The sequence below is a fragment of the Rhipicephalus microplus genome, chromosome 2 (genome assembly GCF_043290135.1).
Source record: "Rhipicephalus microplus isolate Deutch F79 chromosome 2, USDA_Rmic, whole genome shotgun sequence".
Lineage (NCBI taxonomy): Eukaryota > Metazoa > Arthropoda > Arachnida > Ixodida > Ixodidae > Rhipicephalus > Rhipicephalus microplus.
The window spans coordinates 31768665-31790442 of NC_134701.1; the positions used below are offsets into that span (position 1 = coordinate 31768665).

General features: G+C 45.5%; 1 protein-coding gene across 1 annotated transcript in view; it reads right to left on the bottom strand.

Annotated features, from left to right (window-relative positions):
- The window catches only part of smo (smoothened, frizzled class receptor), a 206322-nt gene extending 185061 nt beyond the window's left edge, over positions 1-21261 (bottom strand). Inside the window, exons 1-2 of the mRNA XM_037420254.2 lie at positions 20550-21261; positions 3179-3412 (exon numbers count right to left, since the gene is read on the bottom strand). Coding sequence (XP_037276151.2) covers positions 3179-3412; positions 20550-21182 — 867 coding nt within the window. The 5' untranslated portion in view covers positions 21183-21261. The remainder of the gene's footprint in view (positions 1-3178; positions 3413-20549) is intronic.
- Between the last annotated feature and the right edge of the window lie 517 nt (positions 21262-21778).

Genomic DNA, 21778 nt, shown 5'->3' on the forward strand with positions numbered 1-21778 from the left:
AAATGTGTGTGCTTGCAGTCACTGACACTACATGTGCTGGCATGAAAAACACATTTAAAAAAAGAAGTCTGTCGCCAGACACAGAGGCTGAGAGAATTAATGAGATCAGAAAAACCACAAAAAAATGATTATTCAACAAATGCCAAGGATTTCAAGCTTTCTCAATGGCAATTTACAAAAGTAAACACAATTCAGAGAATGCGCAGTGTGCTGTGTTTGTTGTGGAAAAAGTTTGGCTACCAATGATGCACCATCTATGATAGGATGCAAAAGCAGGATCGTGGTGAATTACCTACAAAACTCAGCCCACTACGCATCACCACTCAATTTTCAGCCATTCACTGCATTTTAAACCAAAAAGTACTGTGCAGCCAATTTCTCCAAAAGAAAAGTGGCGCAGACACAGTGAACCTTATCTGTTCAAAAGCTCTTAATCACCACAGCTTTGTATCTCTTTCAGAAGCAGTTGACAGTGAATGTTGTGACACAGTCATGCTGTCAAATAAGGCAGCACTCAGCGTCTTCGAGACAAAATTCTATTTGGGCGAACTTGTGCCACCAAAAGGAAACTCAAGTCACAGCATGCTGGCTGAACACTCATATCGGCGCACAGAACGTCAGTCATGAAAAAACTGGGCACTGTTGAAACCACGTTCACCCACAATGATATTTGGGTCCATGAGTATTCTTCCTTTGTGTCTCGTGTCCTTGCCCCATTTTTAACCATGCATCGTTGAACATTTTATATACATCACTCATCACATTTTCCAGCCTTATCACTGGTCGTTACCACAGCTCAAGTGTTCGTGTCTTGTGCGCAATGTTAAAAAAAGAACTATCAATACTACGACTTCGCTATAATGAAACCGCATATAACAAAATTTTACTTGTAACGCAGTAAATAAAAAATAGCCTTGCAATAAATATAGTGTCAGGAATAAACCCTTATAACAAATTTCTGAATATAACTTATTTTAGCGTAAGATGCAACTTCGTTATAATGGGGTTTGAGTACTAACTACAATGGTGAAGCTTCTCGAACCCTGAGGTGCAGTTTGCACTGAGCATTGCTAAAGTGGGCATGAAGCAAATACAGCAAAAGGGAAATAAGAAACACATGTGGCAATATGATGAAATTTTGAATCATACAGAGGTGCAGTGGCTGAGTTGTAGAAGAGGGCCGCAGCAATTTTTTTATCTTCGCGAGGTAATCGACGCTCTCAGGAAGTCAAAAACAGAGCCACGGGTGAGCTTTGTGACAAGAAGTAACTCCAGTCTCTTGCATTCCTCACAGATATCACTGATTAATTGAACCGCGTGAATGCTAAACTTCGAGGAAAGCACACAGAACTATGCATAACGGCATTAGAGCCTTCCAATCCAAGTTGCAGCCATCAGAGTATCAAATGAGACTTTAGATGTTTGACCATTTTCCTGTGCTCAAGCCGTTAAAGAACGTGGGTAAAGAATCATGTGATAACTTCTCTGATCTCCTGCACTATCTCCAAAGAGAATTCGAAAGGCACTTTAAAGACGTCGCCAGCCCCATTGATAATTTTCAAACTTGCCCTTTGCCCTTTTTAGTGCTGGTGGGTGAGACCACGTTTCAGTTACAGATAGCATTTCTAAAGCTGCACACTAACATTCCGTTAAAGCAGAAGTTTCAAGACGTGAGAGTCCAGACTTTTACGAGTTCATTCATCCTGCCCGGTGCTACATCAAATGGTTCGCCATTTTCGTAAGCACATACTTGTGCGAGCAGCTCTGCTCAAGGTGAGCAAGATGGCACTTCGGTCGCAGCTGATGGATAAACACCCGCAATCGACAATGCGGGTCGTCCCAACACAAGAAATTGATGCAGATATTTCTTCGCTAGTGGCAACAAAGCATTGCCAGACATCAAGCCAATGTGCCTCAGCTGTTAGTGCTTCATAACAAATGAGGTTTTTCAGTACTCTAAATGGTACCCACATTAATATAGCACAGGCTTTACTGCACTATGTCTCGAAAGGTCAATCATCAAGTCCCAGTTACATTGAGCCGCCGGAGCACAAGTGTAGCAGGCGTGACATCCCACCACATGACACGCTATGGAGAGATGCCACCAATGCACTCACTCGGAGCTTCGCCATTGCAACCACAAGACCACGTGAAAGTGGAACAGTCGGCATGTGGTCGTTCGCCTCTGGCCACAGACGGCACGCCGACTGGGCCGTCCCACTAATGTTTTTTTGCCCATTGTGATTATCTTATACTTTCTTCAGGTAAGCTGCTACAACCATTGCATTGTAAAAGACCTCATGCAGTCACCATGCGTTGAAACGCAATCCCGAAACAAGACCACTCCTTTTTGCAATTGGTGCCCAGATGTGACCCATTTAGAGCCATATCTCTTCGCTTCGCCACTCTGATGTCGACTGTTCTGCCCACGTGGGAATAAACTGCACGACTGCGGCCCTGTAGGTCAGGTGAGTTTGAGACCTCTGTCTTATAAGGTAAAGGAGAAAAAAATGAAGTGGGTCATAGGTACTTAACCTTAGAAGTGTGGCTAAGTGGCAGTGCAAATTTTTTTTCTTTACCGGCTCTTACAGGTTTAGAGGTCAACTACTCTATGCTAAAGAAAAACGAACTTCTTAGTGGGTTACATGTGGTAAAATTAATTAATTCATTTTTACACTTAAATTCCAGAAATAGTAAATTCTTGCAAAGTGAATTATAATACTGTAATATTTGTTAAGATATTCAAATCTCTTGAACATTTGCACAGGCCTAGAGTGAATGCTTAACATGCAGTGACAATCAGAAACGACTATAATAATGCCAGTTATAATGGGGAACCATAGTTGATGAAAAAAAAAACAAGTCTGTCATATATACTTGAGTACATTGCTCTGATGATTTCTTTCACTTACACTGTAAGCTGGAATAATCAATTTGACAGTGCTAGTAAATGCGAATAATGTATGTTGACATCAAAGGCTCAAACACTTCCGAAAATGGGAGTCAAGGATGTAATGTTTTACTTGCAGAACTTCTGCTATTGATATGTATTCCAGAGTAAGTGTGAGCGTTAATGCCGCACTTTCAATCTGGTTCATTTTTACTATCCACTATAATCTAGAAATTTCTCACACAAACTTTGCGCAGAGTGATAATTATGCCTCTCCCCCCAGCTGACCTTGCAGCCAGATGCAAAGGTGCCTTCCTGCTGGCATCGGAGGAAGAAAGGCCACCGATCAGAGTTGAGTGCGGTGATTCGGCAGAACGCGCGAACAAGGCGGCAAGTCTCGTGGCTCGGAAGTGTCACCAGGCCGTCCACACAACGGGGACGGTACACAGCACACAGGAGGGGCTGCACCACAGCCCAACAACGAGGTATCTGCCGCAGACCGTACCACAGGTCCAGTCGCTCCTGCTCAAAGAAAGCACTCATCACCACTCGTTCCAGCACACCGAGCAATCATGCCATCTCAAGCAGCGTAAAACGACATGTACTGCAATGACACCACTGTAGGTTGACCCACTTTGTCTCAATCCCAAGTTGGGGGAGGGGTTGACCTAGAATCAAAGACTACTTTCAGTTGTAAATGATGTTTTTCTAAAAATGTTCCGAAGCTAGCTTTTCTGCACAGTTTTTCACCACTGCCTTCAAGGCAACTTGACACAACGAAATTTGACTTCATTTTCTTTGCAGACATTGTAAATAAATTTTTTTAAATAAAATTTGTTTATACACCCTTTTCTTTTTTTTCCATGCAGTTTTAGGGGCCGACCTACATTCGAGTCAGTCTACTTACAATCGCATAAGGAACGTGTAGCTACCAACATACTAGCTGAACGTCATGACATTCACTGGCATTATGCGACTACCATTGCCCTCGGAAAATCATTCACCATCATCCCAATCTTTAGTCGTTCAATGCATACCATCCGATGTACTTCACCCTTTGAGTGTCTTTGCAAATGTACAGCAGCAGCTTCTCGTCTTTGTCACAGTGTCTTTGCCGTACAGGTGCATCCCCAAACCTTCGCTTGAAATTTCGTGCCACAACAGTGATGCATGCCTACTGGGATATGTTACCATCTCCTAGAAATCACAAGAAGCACAGCAAATGATTGCGCTACCTTCTCAAGGAGAAAAACACAACCAATTTCTAGCATCAGTGTGCTGAGCGGTCTTTGGCAGCCTTCTTTCATGGTTTCAGTTGCACCGCATGATGCCAATATACATTTTTCAAGCAACCCCACAACGCCCCACGAGTTCATGGAGCACTATGGAAAAAGTTGGTACGCTAAGTGAACCGGCTCTTCGTCTGCCTCTGCTTGTTGGCGTCGTGCGAGAACAAAACGAAAAGAACACGCCGCCGCTTGTTGAATAGGGTCCTAATGCACCTGCATGTATATCAGTCAGTGTACGTATCACTGGGCCAAAACATGTGGTCAAAACATGCTAACGTAAGGAACGTGAGCTGTAACACTGAATTAAGAGTTATTGAACGACAAACTGCTCATAAAGTTCAATGAATTTTATACCGTTCCGATTTGATTGGGTCATTAAACACAAGACTGCAGAGAATTGTTACAGCTATAGAATTTTTTTAATTTTTAAAGACAAGTCACGTGCTGAAAATAGGAAAAGTAAACACATTCTAAATGTGTTTAAAGACGAAGGGATGGAACTAGAATTCACGTGCGAGATACCTTGCTCCAAAAATTTGTGATTTCTTATAAGACGCTCATGTGTCGCTGTGGAGAATGTTTGCTGGCAGTATATTCTGCATTGAGTGAGGCCACTGTGGAATTTTGCGTCGGCGCATTCAAATATTGTTCAGTGAGGAAGAATGATGTCGTACTTACGCTCGGCAAAAAAAATAACACTTGGGCACATTATCTGAGCAATAGTTTCCAACTGCAAAAATGCTCGGTGCCCTACCTATATCATATTGATTGGTTTGTGAACAGCTCATTCGCACTGCAAACAAAGATTATTTCGGATGACCTACACCCGCGAAGAAACTAGGAATATTGCAGTTATTCCATGCATACGTTCTATAAAGTCTGAAAGGAATTTTGGAAGCGATACGAGGTGAGGGTTGTGTTTTCAGCAACATAAGCTTCGTAACATTTCTTCCATAGAGCGCAAAAGGTCGCAGGGGTCTGCAGTGGGCAGAGACAAGTAACTAAGAGAGGCATGCAAATTGTTTTTTCAATAGTTTCACAATAGTTGCTAACCGAATCCCTCTTGTGTTCACATATATATGCATCGGTCAGACTGTTGATGAATCAACATGCGCCTCAGAGAGCCTTGAAATTCATTGAATGAAGCCATCTTATCGCACCTTGCATTTTAAGTCATGCAAATGCTCTTCCACCTTTGAAGGCCTGGTAATCTTGCAGTCACCCTAAAGCCTCATTCACACCGAAGGCAGCGCGGCAAAGCGGCGAAGCAGGATTTTCGAAGCGGCGAGTGCGTGAACCTGTTCAGATTAGAGTTCATGCACGGAGGCCATGCATGAACTCTAATCATGACTTTCTAGCATTAATTGCGGCAAAACGTATGCAGTCTTTCTCATTTGTGTCGAGAGTTGTGAAAGCTGATTGGCAACGAAATGACGGCTTGGAAGATAGACCGGAAACAGGTGCGCGCTGCTTGCCGAGCTCCAGCCAATCAGTGGAGGCCGAAATGAACATGTAAACTTAGTGGACACCGTGAGAATAGCTCTCTTGATTGCCATTGTTAGTGTGACTTCACAATTAGTTGTTGTAAGATTTACTCGTTGCATGAACTCTAATCACGTTGGCCCTTCAACAAGGTTTAATGCGGCCACCCACTTCACCCGACACAACTGGAAGTTCGGTACGTGCTCCCAGCATTGTTCTTTTAACATCTCAACACATTCATACTCAAGTTCAGACTTGTCAGGTTTGTTTAAGAGTCCTGTTAATGTACATTTCATCCACTTTCTTTCTCGTTACACTAGGAATGAGCTGGTGAGTTCAATGTGTGGATGTGGTCAAGAGCGCGATGACATCAGGGCTCACTGTTTCTTTGCCTACCTGAATGCGCTCCGCTGAAATGCACATGTCCACAAATTGGACACCGTGAGAATTGTGCCCCAGCTCGAAACTTGCAGCACACTTTAAGCAGAAACCACACACAAAATCACAGCTCGACACTTAAAGCATACTGTTCGAACAAAAAAAAAAAAAAAAGACGCACGAACTGAACGCACAAGTATACATGACAAGCGCGAACTACTGTCACAATTTTGATTTTTTTGTGTGCGAACAGCATGCTTTTAGGGGCGAAGCTCCTTAGGGTGTGGGTCTATTCATCCTCCGATGGTGTATGCAGCCACCGGTGGCGCATACCCGAAAGAGCGGTCCTTAGAATATATGCTGGATGGCAGCACTTGTATATGAACACATGATGAAAAGATGTGAGATGGCTGTACTTGGAGCGTTCACTAGGTAGTCAGACGGACGGATGGACAAGCAGATAGACGGATGGACTGACAGCAACACAAAAAGACATAGGCACGAACGCACGGAGGGACAGACCGATGGAGCGACAGCTGTACAAACAGACGCATGAATGAACGGACAAACAGACGGAAGAATGGATGCAGGAACGGACGCATGGAGGTACGCACGGATGCACCGACGGTCACACGGATAGACACATGGACGGACGGAAGCAAGAATGAATGGACGGACGAAAACACCGACAGGCTGACGAACACTTCGCCCCACCAATCAACATTCACTTCGTGGATAGGCTGTGATTTTTTCATAAACGCGATCGCGGCAGCAAGCGAAGTAACCTCTCCGCTCTGCCGAATTACGAGTCTGATAAGTGCGCACGCAGTACAGACCATGCACCATGGAGATGACTCTCATCGAAACGCAAGAGGCGGCGACCCACAGAGAAAGAAATGCGATGACCTTTAGAGCGTGCCAAACGCGATGATGATGATGATGTGTGGTGTTTTGTGGTGCAAGGGCTATTTGAAGACCAAAGAGCGCCACGTCATAAGACGAAATATGAACAATGGATATGTGTGGTGGCTGTATAATGGCCTTAAACTTCCTCGCGCTAAAATAGGTAAAATATAGAAGTAAGAAAATAATGACAGTGACGTGATATGTATAGTAAAAATGGGTGACAAAAGGTTCTGATCGTAAAAGCATGTGTAAAAATATTTGGCACTAGCACAAGTGCCTCATCAGTGCCCTTGTGTCCAAGGGCCGCGAGGCAAGTGCTTTTCAATGTAGCCACCGCAGCAGCAACCTCTCTTGAGAGGTCGCGCTACCCAATGCCTGGGTGACTTCAATGTAAACATTCGACAGAAGTCTATCTGGTTGGGTATGAAACTGGGAGATGATTTAGACTTCAACCAAAAGATTTGAAGAAACCCGACGTTTCTAAACCTACTTGGTTCGTTCCTCAGGGGTGACTGCAGGGCTACGTAGCCCCGGCATCTTCAAAGCACTTTCGGGGCGGATAATGACCCCCCCCCCCCCCCTTTCTTGTTTCGCCATGGAGCGCCATCTATGTGTACACACAGGCGGAACAGTCCCAAGAGAGCGGTTGATGTTATGGGCTGCCCTCTATATGTGCCACGACTCGAGTAATAACCTTCTCCTCCATTCCTTCAGTTCGGCTCGCTTTCAAGGATGGCCGTCACTTCGAAATTTATCCGGTGATACAACGTCTCAGCATGTTTTGCGACAGCCGTTCTCCCTCTTCCCCCCCCCCACCTGCCACAAGGCCTCAGTTGTGACCACGCTACTCCAGAGAGCTTAGAACTTATGCTCCAATGACACGGAGCGAAAGAAAGGAGAGGCCCACGTAATTGCGGACCTCAGAAAAAACGGATACCCAAAAAACTTCATTCGAGCCGCCACCCGCCGCGCAGAGCAACAGAGGATACGAAAACCCCAAGCAATCTTAATTGGCAGCCCCCTGAAAAGCGTACCACTCCCATACGTTCAGGGAACCAGCGAGATGTTGGCACGGATCTTCAAGAAGGAAGGAATTCGCATCGCGCACGTGCTTTCGTGTACGCTGGGCCGCCTCCTCTCCCACTCAAAAGACAGGCCAACAAAGGACAGGACCCCCGGTGTCGTTTACAAATTCTGTGCGCCTAGTGCCCCTCTTCACATATCGGCGAGGCGAAGCACCTACCGGAACAACTGAAGCAACACGCCAACAATGTGCGGAAGCTCTACAAAGACAGCAGCGCTGTCGCCGAACATGCTGAGACGTTGAATCATCGGGAAAATTTCGAATCGATGGCCATCCTTGAAAGCGAGCCGAACTGGAGGAGAAGGTTATTACTCGAGTCATGACACATACAGTGGACCGCCCATAACATCAACCGCTTTCTCGGAACCCTTCCCCCAGTGTATACACATGAACTGCGCTACACAGCAAAATGAGAGAGAGAGGGGGGGTCATTATCCGCCCGCGAGTGCTTTGAAGACACCGCTGATACGTAGCCCCGCAGTCACCCCTGAAGTCGGTTTTGAAACGTTGGGTATCTTCAAAACTTTTGGTTGGAGTCTAAATCATCTCCCCGCAATGACTGGATATATTACATGGTAGAAGCGGACGTCTCTCAAAAAAGCTAGCAACGATTTATGAGTGAAAAGTGGTTCCCTACCGACGAACATTGCAGGGTGTAAAGGTAAAAGATGTCGGTAGGGTAATGCAAAATGTTGTCTTCTTAGAGTGTCTATTTGTTCACACTAGATAAAATGTGAAGAACTGTTAGTGCTTCACGACATCTGTCACACAATGGTAGATCGCCGTCAGACAAAAGATATGAGTGTGTCGTGCATGTGTCCTACCCTGACCCTTGTTAGTGTTACCTCTGTACGACGTGATTTTGATACTGGGGGCCACCAATGACCAAGGTGTGAATTATTAATGTGTAGTTTGTTTTGTGTGTGTCTATACCACTTGCTCTGCCAGTAGTCCCTGAGCTTTCGTTTGAGAGACGGTTTAAGATCAAGGGCCAGGATTCATATGGGTGTAGTGGCAGTGCTTTCGTGGATGGATGCAGCAAGCTGATCCGCCATCACATTCCCTTGGATCTCACGATGCCCTGGCACTCACCACACTACAACATGTTGTTTGAGTGTGTAGTGTGTGCATAAAATAGAGTAAAGTGACATGAGGAAAGGGTTTTTTTTTTTTTTAAGAGTTTGCAGAGCTGTTACAACAGTGAGGGAGTCCGTATAAATTACTGCTTTTTATAGTTGTAATTGTTTGATGTGTTTAGCGACCACAAGTATCGCGTAAGCTTCCGCTGTAAAGATGCTTGTGTCTGGATGTAGAGGGCCAGCATCCGAAAAGAATGGGCCGACAGCAGCGTAGGACACAGAGGAGTTAGACTTGGAGGCATCTGTAAAGAAATCAGGACGTGTATATTTGTGTTGAAATTCCAGGAAGTATGTTCGGATATGGGCAATGGGCGCATGTTTTGTAACTTCTAGGAAAGACACATCGCAGCCTATAATCTGCCACTGCCACGGTGGTGGGCATGCTACAGGAGCCATTAAACTGTGTTCAAGTGACACACCAGTTTCCTCAGCTAGACCATTTAGGCGAACTGAATAGAGCTGTCTCATCGGAGACCTGTTTTGAAACAGAATGGAGCTCGACAAATCATTAATGGGGGAATATGAGGGGTGCTTCTTGTCTGCTTTCACCTTGAGGAAATATACAAAGGACATGTAAGTTCTTTGCAGATGAAGTGACCACTCATTTGACTCAACGTAAAGGCTTTCTACCGGGCTGGTGCGAAAAGCACCCATAGAAAGGCGGATAACCAAATGGCGCACAGGGTCCAGCATCTTCAAAGCACTCTTGAGTCGCAGACTGATAAACAATGGCCCCATAATCTAAGCGGGTGCGAATGAGGCTTTTATACAAATTCATGAGACATTGCCTGTCACTGCCCCACGTAGTACGTGACAACACTTTTAGAACATTCATGGCTTTTACACATTTTGTTTTTAAATACTTGATGTGCGGTATGAAGGTTAGTTGGTGGTCCAAGATTAGGCCTAAGAATTTATGCTCGGCATTAACGGACAGACATTGATCATTCAGTTGAATGTCAGGTTCCGAGTGCATGCCTCTCTTTCGGGAGAACAAGACCCACGTGCTTTTTGCGGCTTCAGCCGGAATCCATTTTCTTCTGCCCATTTGGAGACCTTGTTTAAACCTAGCTGAACCAGCCACTCACACATTGCCAGGTTGTATGACTTAAAGCCAAGCTGGACGTCATCGACATATGTACAATAGAACATATTGCGGGGGATGGAAAGGTGCAAGGAATTCATTTTGATAGTAAAAAGTGCACAACTAAGTACACCACCCTGCAGTACCCTCGTTTCTTGAAGAAATGTTTGGGAGAGAACACTACCCACACGGACATGGAATGTCCGATTGGACAAGCAACTCTCGATTATGGAAAGCATTCTACCGCGCACACCCAGGTGAGGCAAGTTTCTTAATATGCCAAAACGCCATGTTGTGTCGTAAGCCTTCTTGATATCGAGGAACACAGAGAGGAGGTATTGTTTGTGGACGAAAGCATCTCGAATCACTGTCTGGATACGCAACAGATGGTCGGTGGTGGATCTACCCTCTCGAAACCCACACTGGAATCAGTCGAGCAAATTGTGTGTTTCAAGAAAATGTAAAATTGGGCAGTTTATCAAGTTTTCAAAAAGTTTACAAAGGCAGCTTGTAAGTGCAATGGGCCTATAACTCGAAACTGAGGAAAGGTCCTTGCCCCGTTTCAAAATATGGATAATAATAGCTTCTTTCCAGGAAGTAGGAATGCTGCCACAAAGCCAGATAGCATTGTATAGGGGAAGTAAAGTTTTTCACGTTTTGAGCGGCAGGTTTTTCAACATTTGATACATGACATGGTCGTAGCCTGGGGCAAAATTACTGCAGGAGTTTAGTAATGTTTGCAGCTCAGATAAGTTGAAAGGTTGGCCGTACGCCTCGTATTTTGTACACTTGTGTTCTAGTTTCTGCTTTTCTATTCTTGCTTTATATCTTTGGAAAGCTTCAGTATGGTGTGACGAGCTAGACACCTGCTCGTAGTGTGCACCGAGGAAGCTCACCTGATCTTCCACGCTGTCACCCTGTGTGCTTATGAGTGGGAGTGAGTGTACTTGTCTATCTGCTACCCTACCAACCAAGTTCCAGATTTTAGGTGCTTGTGTATACAAATTGATCCCTGATAAAAACTTGTGCTAGGTTCTCTTCTGGCCTGCCAACGCGTTCTCGTGCCTTGAGACTTCATTTGTTAAAAGCTGTCAAAATTTTCGGCTGTCGGTGAGTTTCAAAGCAAGCTCCATGCCTTGTTCTGCTCCTTTCGCACATTACGACACTCAGTGTTCCACCATGGGATGCGTCGCTTGCCGAGCAGTCCAGATGTTTGCAGGATACACTTGGCTGCTGCATCAATAAGGAAAGCTGTGAAGTACTGCACAGCTTCATTTATGCTTAACCCACATATGTCAGTCCAACTTAACGAGTAATGTTATGAAACTGTTCTCAGTCGGCTTTGTATGTTAGCCATTTAGGAACACGTGAAGGACATTCGTATGTTATTAGTGTACTCAAAACGACAGGAAAATGGTAACTTCCGTAGGGGTCAATCATAATTTTCCATTGAAGTGATGATACAAGTGAAGGAGATGCAAAACTGTGGTCTATAGAGGAGCAAGTTTTGTTGGCAAGGTTATAATATGCTGTCTCTTTCCTATTTAACAGATAGACACCAAAAGAAAAAAGAAACTGTTCAATAAGACGACCTCGTGCATCGCAGCGAGAATCACCCCACAGACCAACCACTATGAGCATTCAGGTCCCCAAGAACCAGATAGGGTTCGGTAGCTCATCTATCATGGACTGGAATTCTCGTTTTTCAAGACGGTGGTGTGGAGGTATGTACAGAGAGCAGATGAATGGTGACGAGTTTGTTGAAAAGAACTGGTCAAACAGCCACTGCTTCTAGGATTGTTTGTAGTGGTAAATGTGTGCATGCTACTCTTTGATTAACAATAATGGTTACACCGCCAGATGACACTGCACTATCATTTCTGTACTTTCAGAATAGAACATACTGACACAAAAAATCGGTGTTTTAGAATTTTAAATGTGTTGCCTGTACATATAGCAGTTTTGATGAATGTTTGTATAAGAGCTCTTGGACATCGTCGAGGTTTATAAGCAGTTCTCTGACGTTCCAATGTATTGTTTGCGTTGCCATACTGGGGGTAAGTAGTGCTGTGTGTACGAAATTGGTGTGTCTGCCCTTTAAGGGGAGATGCGGGTCGAAGACACTTTTTTTTTAATATTCATTCGAGAGCAATGAAACTTGAGGTGCTTATAGAACTTTTTATGCTGATTTCGAATATATAATGAGTTGTCTTGCAAATTGCATACTTTTACTTTTGCAACATGACAAAGTGAAAAACTTAAGCCCTTTGCCCCCCCTCTTTTCATACCTAAACTTCATTAATTTTTTACAATTGATAGTTCATAATGTTTCAAATGAAGTGTGGAATGCAAACAACTAATTTGAAAGTCCATACAAAATATGTACTAGACGTGAAAAATTTTAACGTGGGAAGTTCATATTTCTCCTACCCTAGTAAAAGTTTACATAACTTTTTTTATTATATAAAAAGAATATTGAAACTTAAACAATATAATTGCATTTCTCGTACTTTGGAAAAAATTTGGGAAAAATTTCATGCAGATCTGAGCACCAGAAGTACCCGAAAAAGGAGGGGCACATTGACAAAAATGGCAAAATTTGTGTTTTGAGAAAAAGAAGTTTTAAAGTCAAAATTGCATGTTTATTTATCAAAGATGTCATTGAATGCGACGAAATTTGTACACAAGAAAGAAAAATCCTCCTTGTAGTGGCCACTGCCATTAAAATGCGCCAGCACCATAGGTTTGGCCCTCACGGCTCGTAGCCCATGCCTACAGAGCGCGCCGCCACAACAGCTTTCAGGTTGACAGCGTAGCTATCGCGCGAGCTCCCGCTGTCGTATGTTCTCCTCGCGGTCAGTCCGTCACCTGCCACGCTCACGCTGGCCTCCCCGCCTGAAGCTACTCGCCGCGAAGTATATGTCGCCGAAAGAGTAGTCTCGGGGCACTCACTGTTTGGGCAGTGGAGTTCGACGAACGACGCAAGTCCTTTCCGCTTGTCGGCCGGTTCCCGGACTCACATATTCGAATGCCGCGGCAAACTCGTCGGGCGCATCGGCGTCATTGCCACTGCGTTTTGCGGCAGCAGACGATCTTTTCGTGGTTTGAGTGTTCGGCTTTGATTTGCGCCGGCGTCCTCGAAATTTGTGCGCCGCGTGAAACTTCACAGGCCGGTGACCGCGCTTCCTACGGCTTTCTTCATCCATAACGAATAAGCACTCAAGAAAAGCGTTGTTCAGCTGTGCTGCTCGACGAGACACGGATCCTGCAAGTAGGCTTCACAGCATACACAGGCGCGCAGGGGCCAATGGTGGCTCCCGATCCGTACCACGTGATTTAAAAGCCAGTCGCGGCGCTCGAAAAAAGCGGCAAAAGCGCGCTTCTCTTTATTATTTCTTGCGTTGCAGCAGCGCGGGAAACCGTCGCTATTTGAAGAGTGAGGCTCGGTTCTTCGCCTCATGCGGTCGACAATGGCGAGCAGCGGCGCATTATCAGCGGCAAGGTGCTCGAAGATGACACACTTTCGGCCTTTTGACAGCCACCTTGTGCTCTTCAGACGCAATTTTAAAGCATTTCCAGTTGATTCTCGACATAGATTTTTTTTTTTTTTCAGAATAGTAGAGGTACTAATCTTAACAAAACAGGTGAAAACAAAAAATCGATAATTTTTTAGAAAATTCTCGTTTTTCGACCCGCATCTCCCCTTAAGCTGGACGTTAAGACTCAGATAACAGGGTCGTCATCGGGCCCCGTTATCGACTTTTTATTTCTCTCAGAGCGCTCCAGGGAGCTGCGCTGATTTTTGGCACCAGGGGTACCGTGGTGTCCATTGCCTCCTCAGAGGCACTGCGTGCCTGCATTTGAGAGCTGGTGTTTCGAGCATGGGGCCTCGCCTAATGAGCTGAGGCCTTTATATCTGTCGACCCTGTGGTCTCCTTCACCTCGGGAGGCGTAACCTTTGGTCCCATCGGGCCAGAGGTCGAGGGGACCACCTTTACTGCTGGGTTACCCTGGCTGCTGCAAGCGCTTGCAGCGGCCACTGGTGTGGCCGCGGGGACAAGTTGCAGGGCAGCCTTGGCTTTTCCCACCATGAGGGGTGGCATTGGCGACCGCCTTGGCACACTGTGCCTGTGCCTGGCCGCTGGCCGTTGTAGTGCTGCCCCTTGTTGCACTACATCGGCGAACGATGGTTTATTTGTACAAAGGCCAGATACTTGTTGCCAGGCTTCTCGAAAAGTTATGTTTTGATTGTAACTATTTCTTTTTCCTTTTTCTATGTTGGACAGGTTCGAGACTATGCGGGGTGGGCACCATCGTAGTTTGCGCAGTGGGCCCCATCCTCCACCTTACAATCGTCGGTGGCATGTCCTGTGGTGGCGCACTTTGCACAGGTTAGTTGGCCACGGCAACTCTAAGAGCTGTGACCAAAACACTGGCATTTAAAGCAACGTCGTGGGTTGGGGATGTAAGGTCGCACATTTAACTTCAAGTATCCTGTTTCGAGATGTTAAGGCAGGGTACTGGTTCAAAATGTCACAATTACATGTTTGGTTGGGACTTCCGTCTTATGACGCCTAATTTTGATTCTTTGTACTTGTGTGACCTGCTGATCCTTGAAGCCCTTGAGAAGCTCACCAGGCCAAGCAAGTCTTCATCGATCACAACGCCTCGGGAAATGTTGAGTGAGCGGTGTGGTGTAGTTGAGATAGTAATTTTTCCAAGCGATTCTAGTTTCAAGAGGTTTTCATAGTGGGTCTGACTTTTTACCTCGAGGAGGAGATCCCCACTGGCCATTCTTGTAGCTTGGTAACCTGGGCCAAGTGCAGTGGTGAGACATTTAGAGACAACAAAAGGCGAGATGGTTCTGGCGTTTTTTTCAGCAGTTTCACAAGGAATTACATGGTAGCCGGGAAAAGTTTTTTGGGTTTTCTGAAATAAATGCAAATGCCTTTGGTGCGCCCTGTCTTCGAGGACGATCGTGCAGTGAAGGGAGAGAAGCAAAAGCCATAAATTAGGTGCAAGTTCGGCAGCCATGCCAGCTGCCCACCACGAAGCCCAACACGGGGACGTGACAGGTCCTAAAATTGTATGAGGCATGTCAACGTCAGCTGTACACAGCCGCTATAACCTAATATATTGTGCCCAAGACAGAGCAAATACACAAAGTTAACCCTTGCCGCCAGAAAAAATCGCAAGTAAACAGAAGGGAGAAGTAGACAGGAAAGCTAAAACAGTGAGGGGCAAAGTTGTAATGGAGAGAGAGAGGAAAAGGCGACTGCCAATTTCCTCTGGGTGGGTCAGCCCAGGGGTGCCACCTACGTGAAGCCGGGGCCGTAGGGGTGTGTTGCCTCCGCCGGGGCGGGGGGGGGGGGGGGGGGGAGGCCTTCAAGGTCAAATCACCTGGTGTGGGCTCAACCCCCCCCCCCCCCCCCCCCAGCATCCCCTTTTCCCAGGACACGGCTCAGCCATGCACGTGTCTAGGCGTGGGGGGAGAGGTCAGAACCCCCGTTAGCTCAGGTCCGTGCAACTTCAGTACAAAACGCACTGAAGTTGCAGAGGTCTGAGGACTGCTTAACAGTGGGTAGTGTATATAAATGGCTTGCCGTTTTTCTCCGCAAACTAGTGGTTAGCGCAATGCTCTGGATATGATGAGGTCACTGGTTTGACGCCTCGCGACAGAACATTTCTTCTTCGTTCTTTTTTTTTTACTTTTCCAGACTGTTAGTAATATCCGTGATGGTGGACAGCGGCATGGTGCCATGGTGAATTGCGACATAAAACACTTTTGAGATAAAAAAACAACTGCAAAGCTCAATAATAAAAGTGCCTTGAGATTTAGACGACTGTCACACGGTAACTGGGAATTCCATGAACAGATAGTGATTATGCAATTGAATTGTTTGAACAAGAAAGGTCAAGGGTTGTGTTTCACATACGAAATACGGCCTGATTATGTCTCGCAACACACTCTCTGCATCAAATAAAACCTGAACTAAAGCAAGCGTTCGTGATGGCATAGTGTGTGCCATCCACGCACCTTGGGCAAAATCAGCCATTCAACCGCCTCAGACCTGGCGTGGTTGAAACGAGGCTCCCGCCAGGTGCATCCAATGTCTATTGCAGTGAGCCTCAGCCAGCGTTCGTGATCAGCGTGGCAGGAGCCATGCATGTTCAAGGTCAAGGACCTCGACAGTGAGCCGCGTTACTGACCGCGGCTGGAAGTGCAACAACTGCATTACCCGAGCATCGCGAGTGTTCTCCCACTGTTGAGCTATTCAGTCTTTACCAGGACTTGACCGCTGCTCCGTTCTCCAGTGAACTCCCTGTTTTGTTCGGCTCTTTTAGACTTTATCTAGTCTTCCAAGCACTTGTTATATTTTTCTAGATACTATTAGATTTTTTTAGCACCTTTTGTAAATACATTTTTTTTATTCATGCATAAATGTCCTCGTTAGTGTCACAGCAATGTCATTGCGATTCTTTACCCACAAATACAAGCGTTTCGTTTAAAGCTGTCTCGCCACATGGCTCATGCCAACATCATTACATGCAGTAATCATCAACCAACTGCATGTACAGTTATTTGCTGACCTGCAGAAATGAAATCACCAAGCCTATCCAGTAGCGTAGCCAGGGAGCGGCACATTCCACCTATGGCACCCCCCCCTCCCTAATTTTTAGGGGCGAAGCTCCTGACGCTGTGGCTCAGACCCTCCTCCGTTGTTCGTCGTAGCCACCCCCAGCTGCTTCTATCAATGTTCACTAGATGGTGCTGCGCACTGTGTGTGACAGTAGCGAACTCGAAAACTGTGAAGCAAGTATTTAAACAGCAGAATACCAATCCATATGCAAACATTGGTTCAGAAGAAGGTGAAGGGAAGAGAGAGGGACATGCGGAAGATTGGGATGCTTACAAAATTATCAATGGAGACCTACTGAGCTTTCAAGCAGAAAATTGCAAAAGAAAAGAAAAGAACTACAATATTTCTCGGGGTAGTTATCAGCTGTTCGAGGCCAGAACAGGAGTATTGCGGACCAAAACGTGCTGAGCTAAATATGAAGGCACAGACACGTTATGTAGTGCATATGGAGAGGAGGAGGAAATGGGAAACATTTGATAATGTTCTGTAAAGGGCTCCCCCCTATAGCCCAAGATAATGACGTGGAAGTTTTCAAAGCATTGGGGTTTGGGAGCAGTGAAGAAAAAATAGACCTTAAATGGGTAGAAATAACCAGGCGGTGGCTAACTGATTGGTGGCTACAATCGAGGCGCGAGTGAAATTCAACCTTAAACACATACTGACAGTACTTAACTTTATGGCTAGGTGGTGTGAGCCACCGCCCGATCTAAGGGCACAGCCGGATCCATCTATCCAATCATAAGGGGCTGGCATGAGCGCAAGATAGCGCTCGGACAGACAGACCAACCAACTAGATAGATAGATAACTGCATGACAGACAGACAGACAGGTGGAGGCTCATAGTGCCTGCAGTACGCAAAGAAATGCTTTGCATTAGAAAACTGGTCTGAACCAAACTGGCTACCAAGGAGCTAGCAATTAAGAATCTATTACACTGGACGGAAAATAGACAATTGTTCTGTATAGCATCCTTTAAAAGGGCACAAAAGGCAAATATTAAGTCATTGTTGATGGCTGAAAGAGCCATCCAGAAACATGGTAGTGCTAATTTTGTGTCCAATAAATGCTTATTTTGAAATAAAATCCCATTTCAACGGTTCACACGACATTAGCGCATGTCAAGTCACTTGTTTAAAAAAAATATCCCTGATTTAGCAGTTGCATTGGCCACCGTTTCCCACATTTACTGCTTGGTCGCCGACATATGCAAAGGGTTGTAGGAATGCAGGGTTACTAGACGAGGTGACAGCATCTTGTGATGATTTGTGCAATCACAGTCATAGGTACGTTAGTACTTGCATAACGTTTTTGAGGAAAACAGATTAAAAAGGCCACTTATTCACAACTACGTCACTGCAACACATTCACACCAGAAGTATAATGCATGATGTTTCTGCAATAAATTTGGCGCTTGCCTATATCAGGTGAACCCTGGTATATGGCACCACCTAATTAGCCCAACCAGACGGGAATGTAACTATTTGAACCAATCGCGCCATTCCCCATGGTAACGACAAGGGGTTCTCTTTTTTTTATGAGTCAAATATAAACAGAGAAGCAACATTTTATTACATGTTGTTTCCATGAAAGGTTTTTTTTTTATTGCTAGTGGTTCAATTTTATTGCTAGTGGTTAACTTTGTTGGACTTTTGGACGTCATTGATATCATTGCAAAATGTCACACTCGTGGTACGTAGGGTGTCATGCATTTACCTCAATCTCTCTATAAAAAGAGCAGTACTGTTAATAATATTGGCACTTTAGATGTTGTCAAACATGGATATTTCACTCTGACATCAATTATTTGCCTTTAGTGTCCCTTTAATATTTCTTATGGTCATGAAACTTCCGCCTCAGTTTTACATGGAGCTAGCAGCCGTCGCCAGAGGGGCAGCTGTTTATGAGATGGCATGTGAACGCTTAGACTCAATGTTCTAGCTTTCTAAACTTCTGTGGTCATCTAACAACCCACACCATGCATAAATGCGTGCCTCAGAGTACGTAATTCTTAAAATGAACACCTCGGCGAAAAAAGTAGCCGCTCATAATGTGCAGCTCATAGTGGTTTCAGCATTTATTAAAAGGCCCAATTCTGGATTAAGATTTCGAGTGCCCTAATCATCATAAGATTATGCGGCACAGCAAACTCCACATTTATTCTTGATCATATCCCATATAGCATCACAATGTGTGGGTGTACATCCACTCTTTTAAACACCGTTGTACTGTTCAAGCACCAATTCACTTGTGAATTATCACAAGTCTTTCATATTAATGAGTCACTTGACTCGTGGTACTGCTGCAGAAAAAGGTTTTTCCTATTGACAAGCATATTACTTAACTACTTTGTTGCTCAAGCGATGCAGGGTTTCTCACTTATACAAGTTTATGTTTCCTTCAAATTAACTTTCAGTTTCAAGTGCCGTGCTTTGTTGGTTCCCTCCCTTCTTTGTCTTAGTTTCTTCCGCGCACTGTTTTCTTCAAATATGGCCAGCTGACATCCTTAATGAATGCCAATGCTAGTGAAGACTCAATATTTTTCACATCTTCCCCCTTGTTTAAAACTACTGCCTGCCAGCTTAGAGTTTCCTGCAATATTTACTAATAAAAACTCTAGTGCTGCAATCGTTCAGCCACCATGGAAATAATGCATAGTACACAGACTTGCCTACTCTTCATGCTGACACTAAAGTGAAACAATGACGTAGTTTGGATTGGCAAACTACAATCTGAGAACCCTAATGCCATATCATGAGCTCAATATTAGTGAAAAAAAAAAATAAGGCTGGAGCTTCTTTTTAAAATTTCCTGCCAAAATCTCCGCGTGTGATGTCAGAAACTTCAAAATGTATTTTTTTTTGGTATTTTTGTGACATTGGCTCAATGAAATTTTCTCACCCACAGATTATTCATATTTATCGATTGTATGCTACCCAGTAGGTGCCTTCAAGATCTATGACATCCCGGTGTTTGGTGTGGGAATCTCAAGGTGGCGTCTCCACCCACATTTTATTTTCGCGTTTTCTCTCACCAAGCATTGTGTCACAGTAAAAGTGACGTTTTCGAGATTGTGAAATTGTACTTTATTAATACGCAAAAAGCCGTCTTGCTCTTTCGTGTTCCCTTAAGACTTTGAAAGCACTTGTAGCTTTGTTTATTGTTGAGTTCTGACAATCATTTTGGATAAAAGAAAGGAGCATTGGGAAGTTTGTCATCAAGTTTGAATTGATGAACGACAAACAGCCAAGTGCGTGAAGTGGAACTGCTGCACATTTGCTCCACTTTGTTTTGCGACACAGAGATATTGGGCCACACCTAGCCAAATAGAGTTGAAGGAACAAAGGCTTGAGAAATCCAAGTACTACCCAGCATTCCCATGCTGGACTGAGTGCCGTGTGATGCAGCTCCCATAGACACTGGCTGCAAGATTTCTTTACTTTCACGGTCACACTCCGTAAGACCTTTGGAGCTCTATAAAATATTTGTGAAAGCATGTCACACACAACAGTACACGTAGCATCAAACGGCCTCTTCTCCCACAGAAAAGTGGAGCACTTTTCCCGATGGAGTTGTACGAGAAGTGCCGCGATTTCGCACTGATGCCCTCAAGTTAATTTAATGCCTGCAGACATGGACACTCCCAGTCAATCGCATACCTGAATCTCGAATTGCGACGAGGAGTCGTTGGCCAACTCGACAGTCGTGTGGCTGTACGGCAGCGGCGCCCCGAAGCACGTGGCGTTGATGAGCGGCTCGCATTTGGCCGGCCTGGCGCACTTCTCGGCGTCCAGAGGCGTCGCATGGTGCCTGCTCGCGCCCTTGGAAGAGCGACCCTTGTCGCTCACCAGCTGTCGGAATTCGTCGCTGGCGTTGGTCGCCGGAGCGGAATCTGCGTGCCGTTTGGAGCGAGCATCGCTCCATCGAAGCTCGGCGCCGACGGTGTGCGCGGCAACGAGCACCCACAGCACCGAGGAGAGAGACCCGCTGAGCCGCATTGTCGAGCGAGCGACAGACCGAAGACGGCGGGTCGAGGAAGTGACCACGCGTCCGCTGTCATTGAGCCGCGCTCGATGGGGAACAAAAACACTCGCGCACAATGACACGGCTGCGACGAACCCTCGCGAAACAACACGGGCACAGAGATGGTTCCGTCGCCCCTCAGAGGACCGCAAGCAAGTGACAACAAACCACGGAGGACGGCAACAAACAGACCACACACGTTGTTTGAAATTTGCGTCCCGCTCACAGAACACCACGGAGGAAGGGAAAGAGTTCTTTCCTTCCTCCATGCAGAACACCAACCACTTGTCCCGCTCGCTGCTACGCGACAGTACAGTGGCTGGAATAGAAGAGTGTGATGAGCGGCGCCTACGGAGCGCACTGAAGCCTCCGAGGAGAAGCCGTGTGGGGGCGCGCGCAATCGTTTATTATAGAGATAACCGATAAATACAAATATCTGGGCGTATGGATAAGCAATGGGACCGAGTATCTGAGGGAACACGAAATATACGTGACGACTAAAGGTAACAGGAATGCAGCAGTCATGAAAAATAGGGCACTGTGGAATTACAATGGGTATGATGTTGTGAGAGGAATATGGAAAGGGGTCATGGTTCCTGGGCTGACGTTCGGCAATGTGGTCTTGTGCATGAGATCAGAAGTTCAAGCAAGATTAGAAATTAAGCAACGTGGAACAGGTAGGCTTGCTTTAGGAGCTCACGGGAATACACCAAATCAGGGAGTACAAGGTGATATGGGATGGACATCATTTGAGGGCAGGGAAGCTAGCAGCAAGATAAAACTTGAGAAGCGATTGAGAGAAATGGGGGAAGAGCGTTGGGCTAGGAAGGTTTTCAGCTACTTGTACATGAAGAATGTCGATACA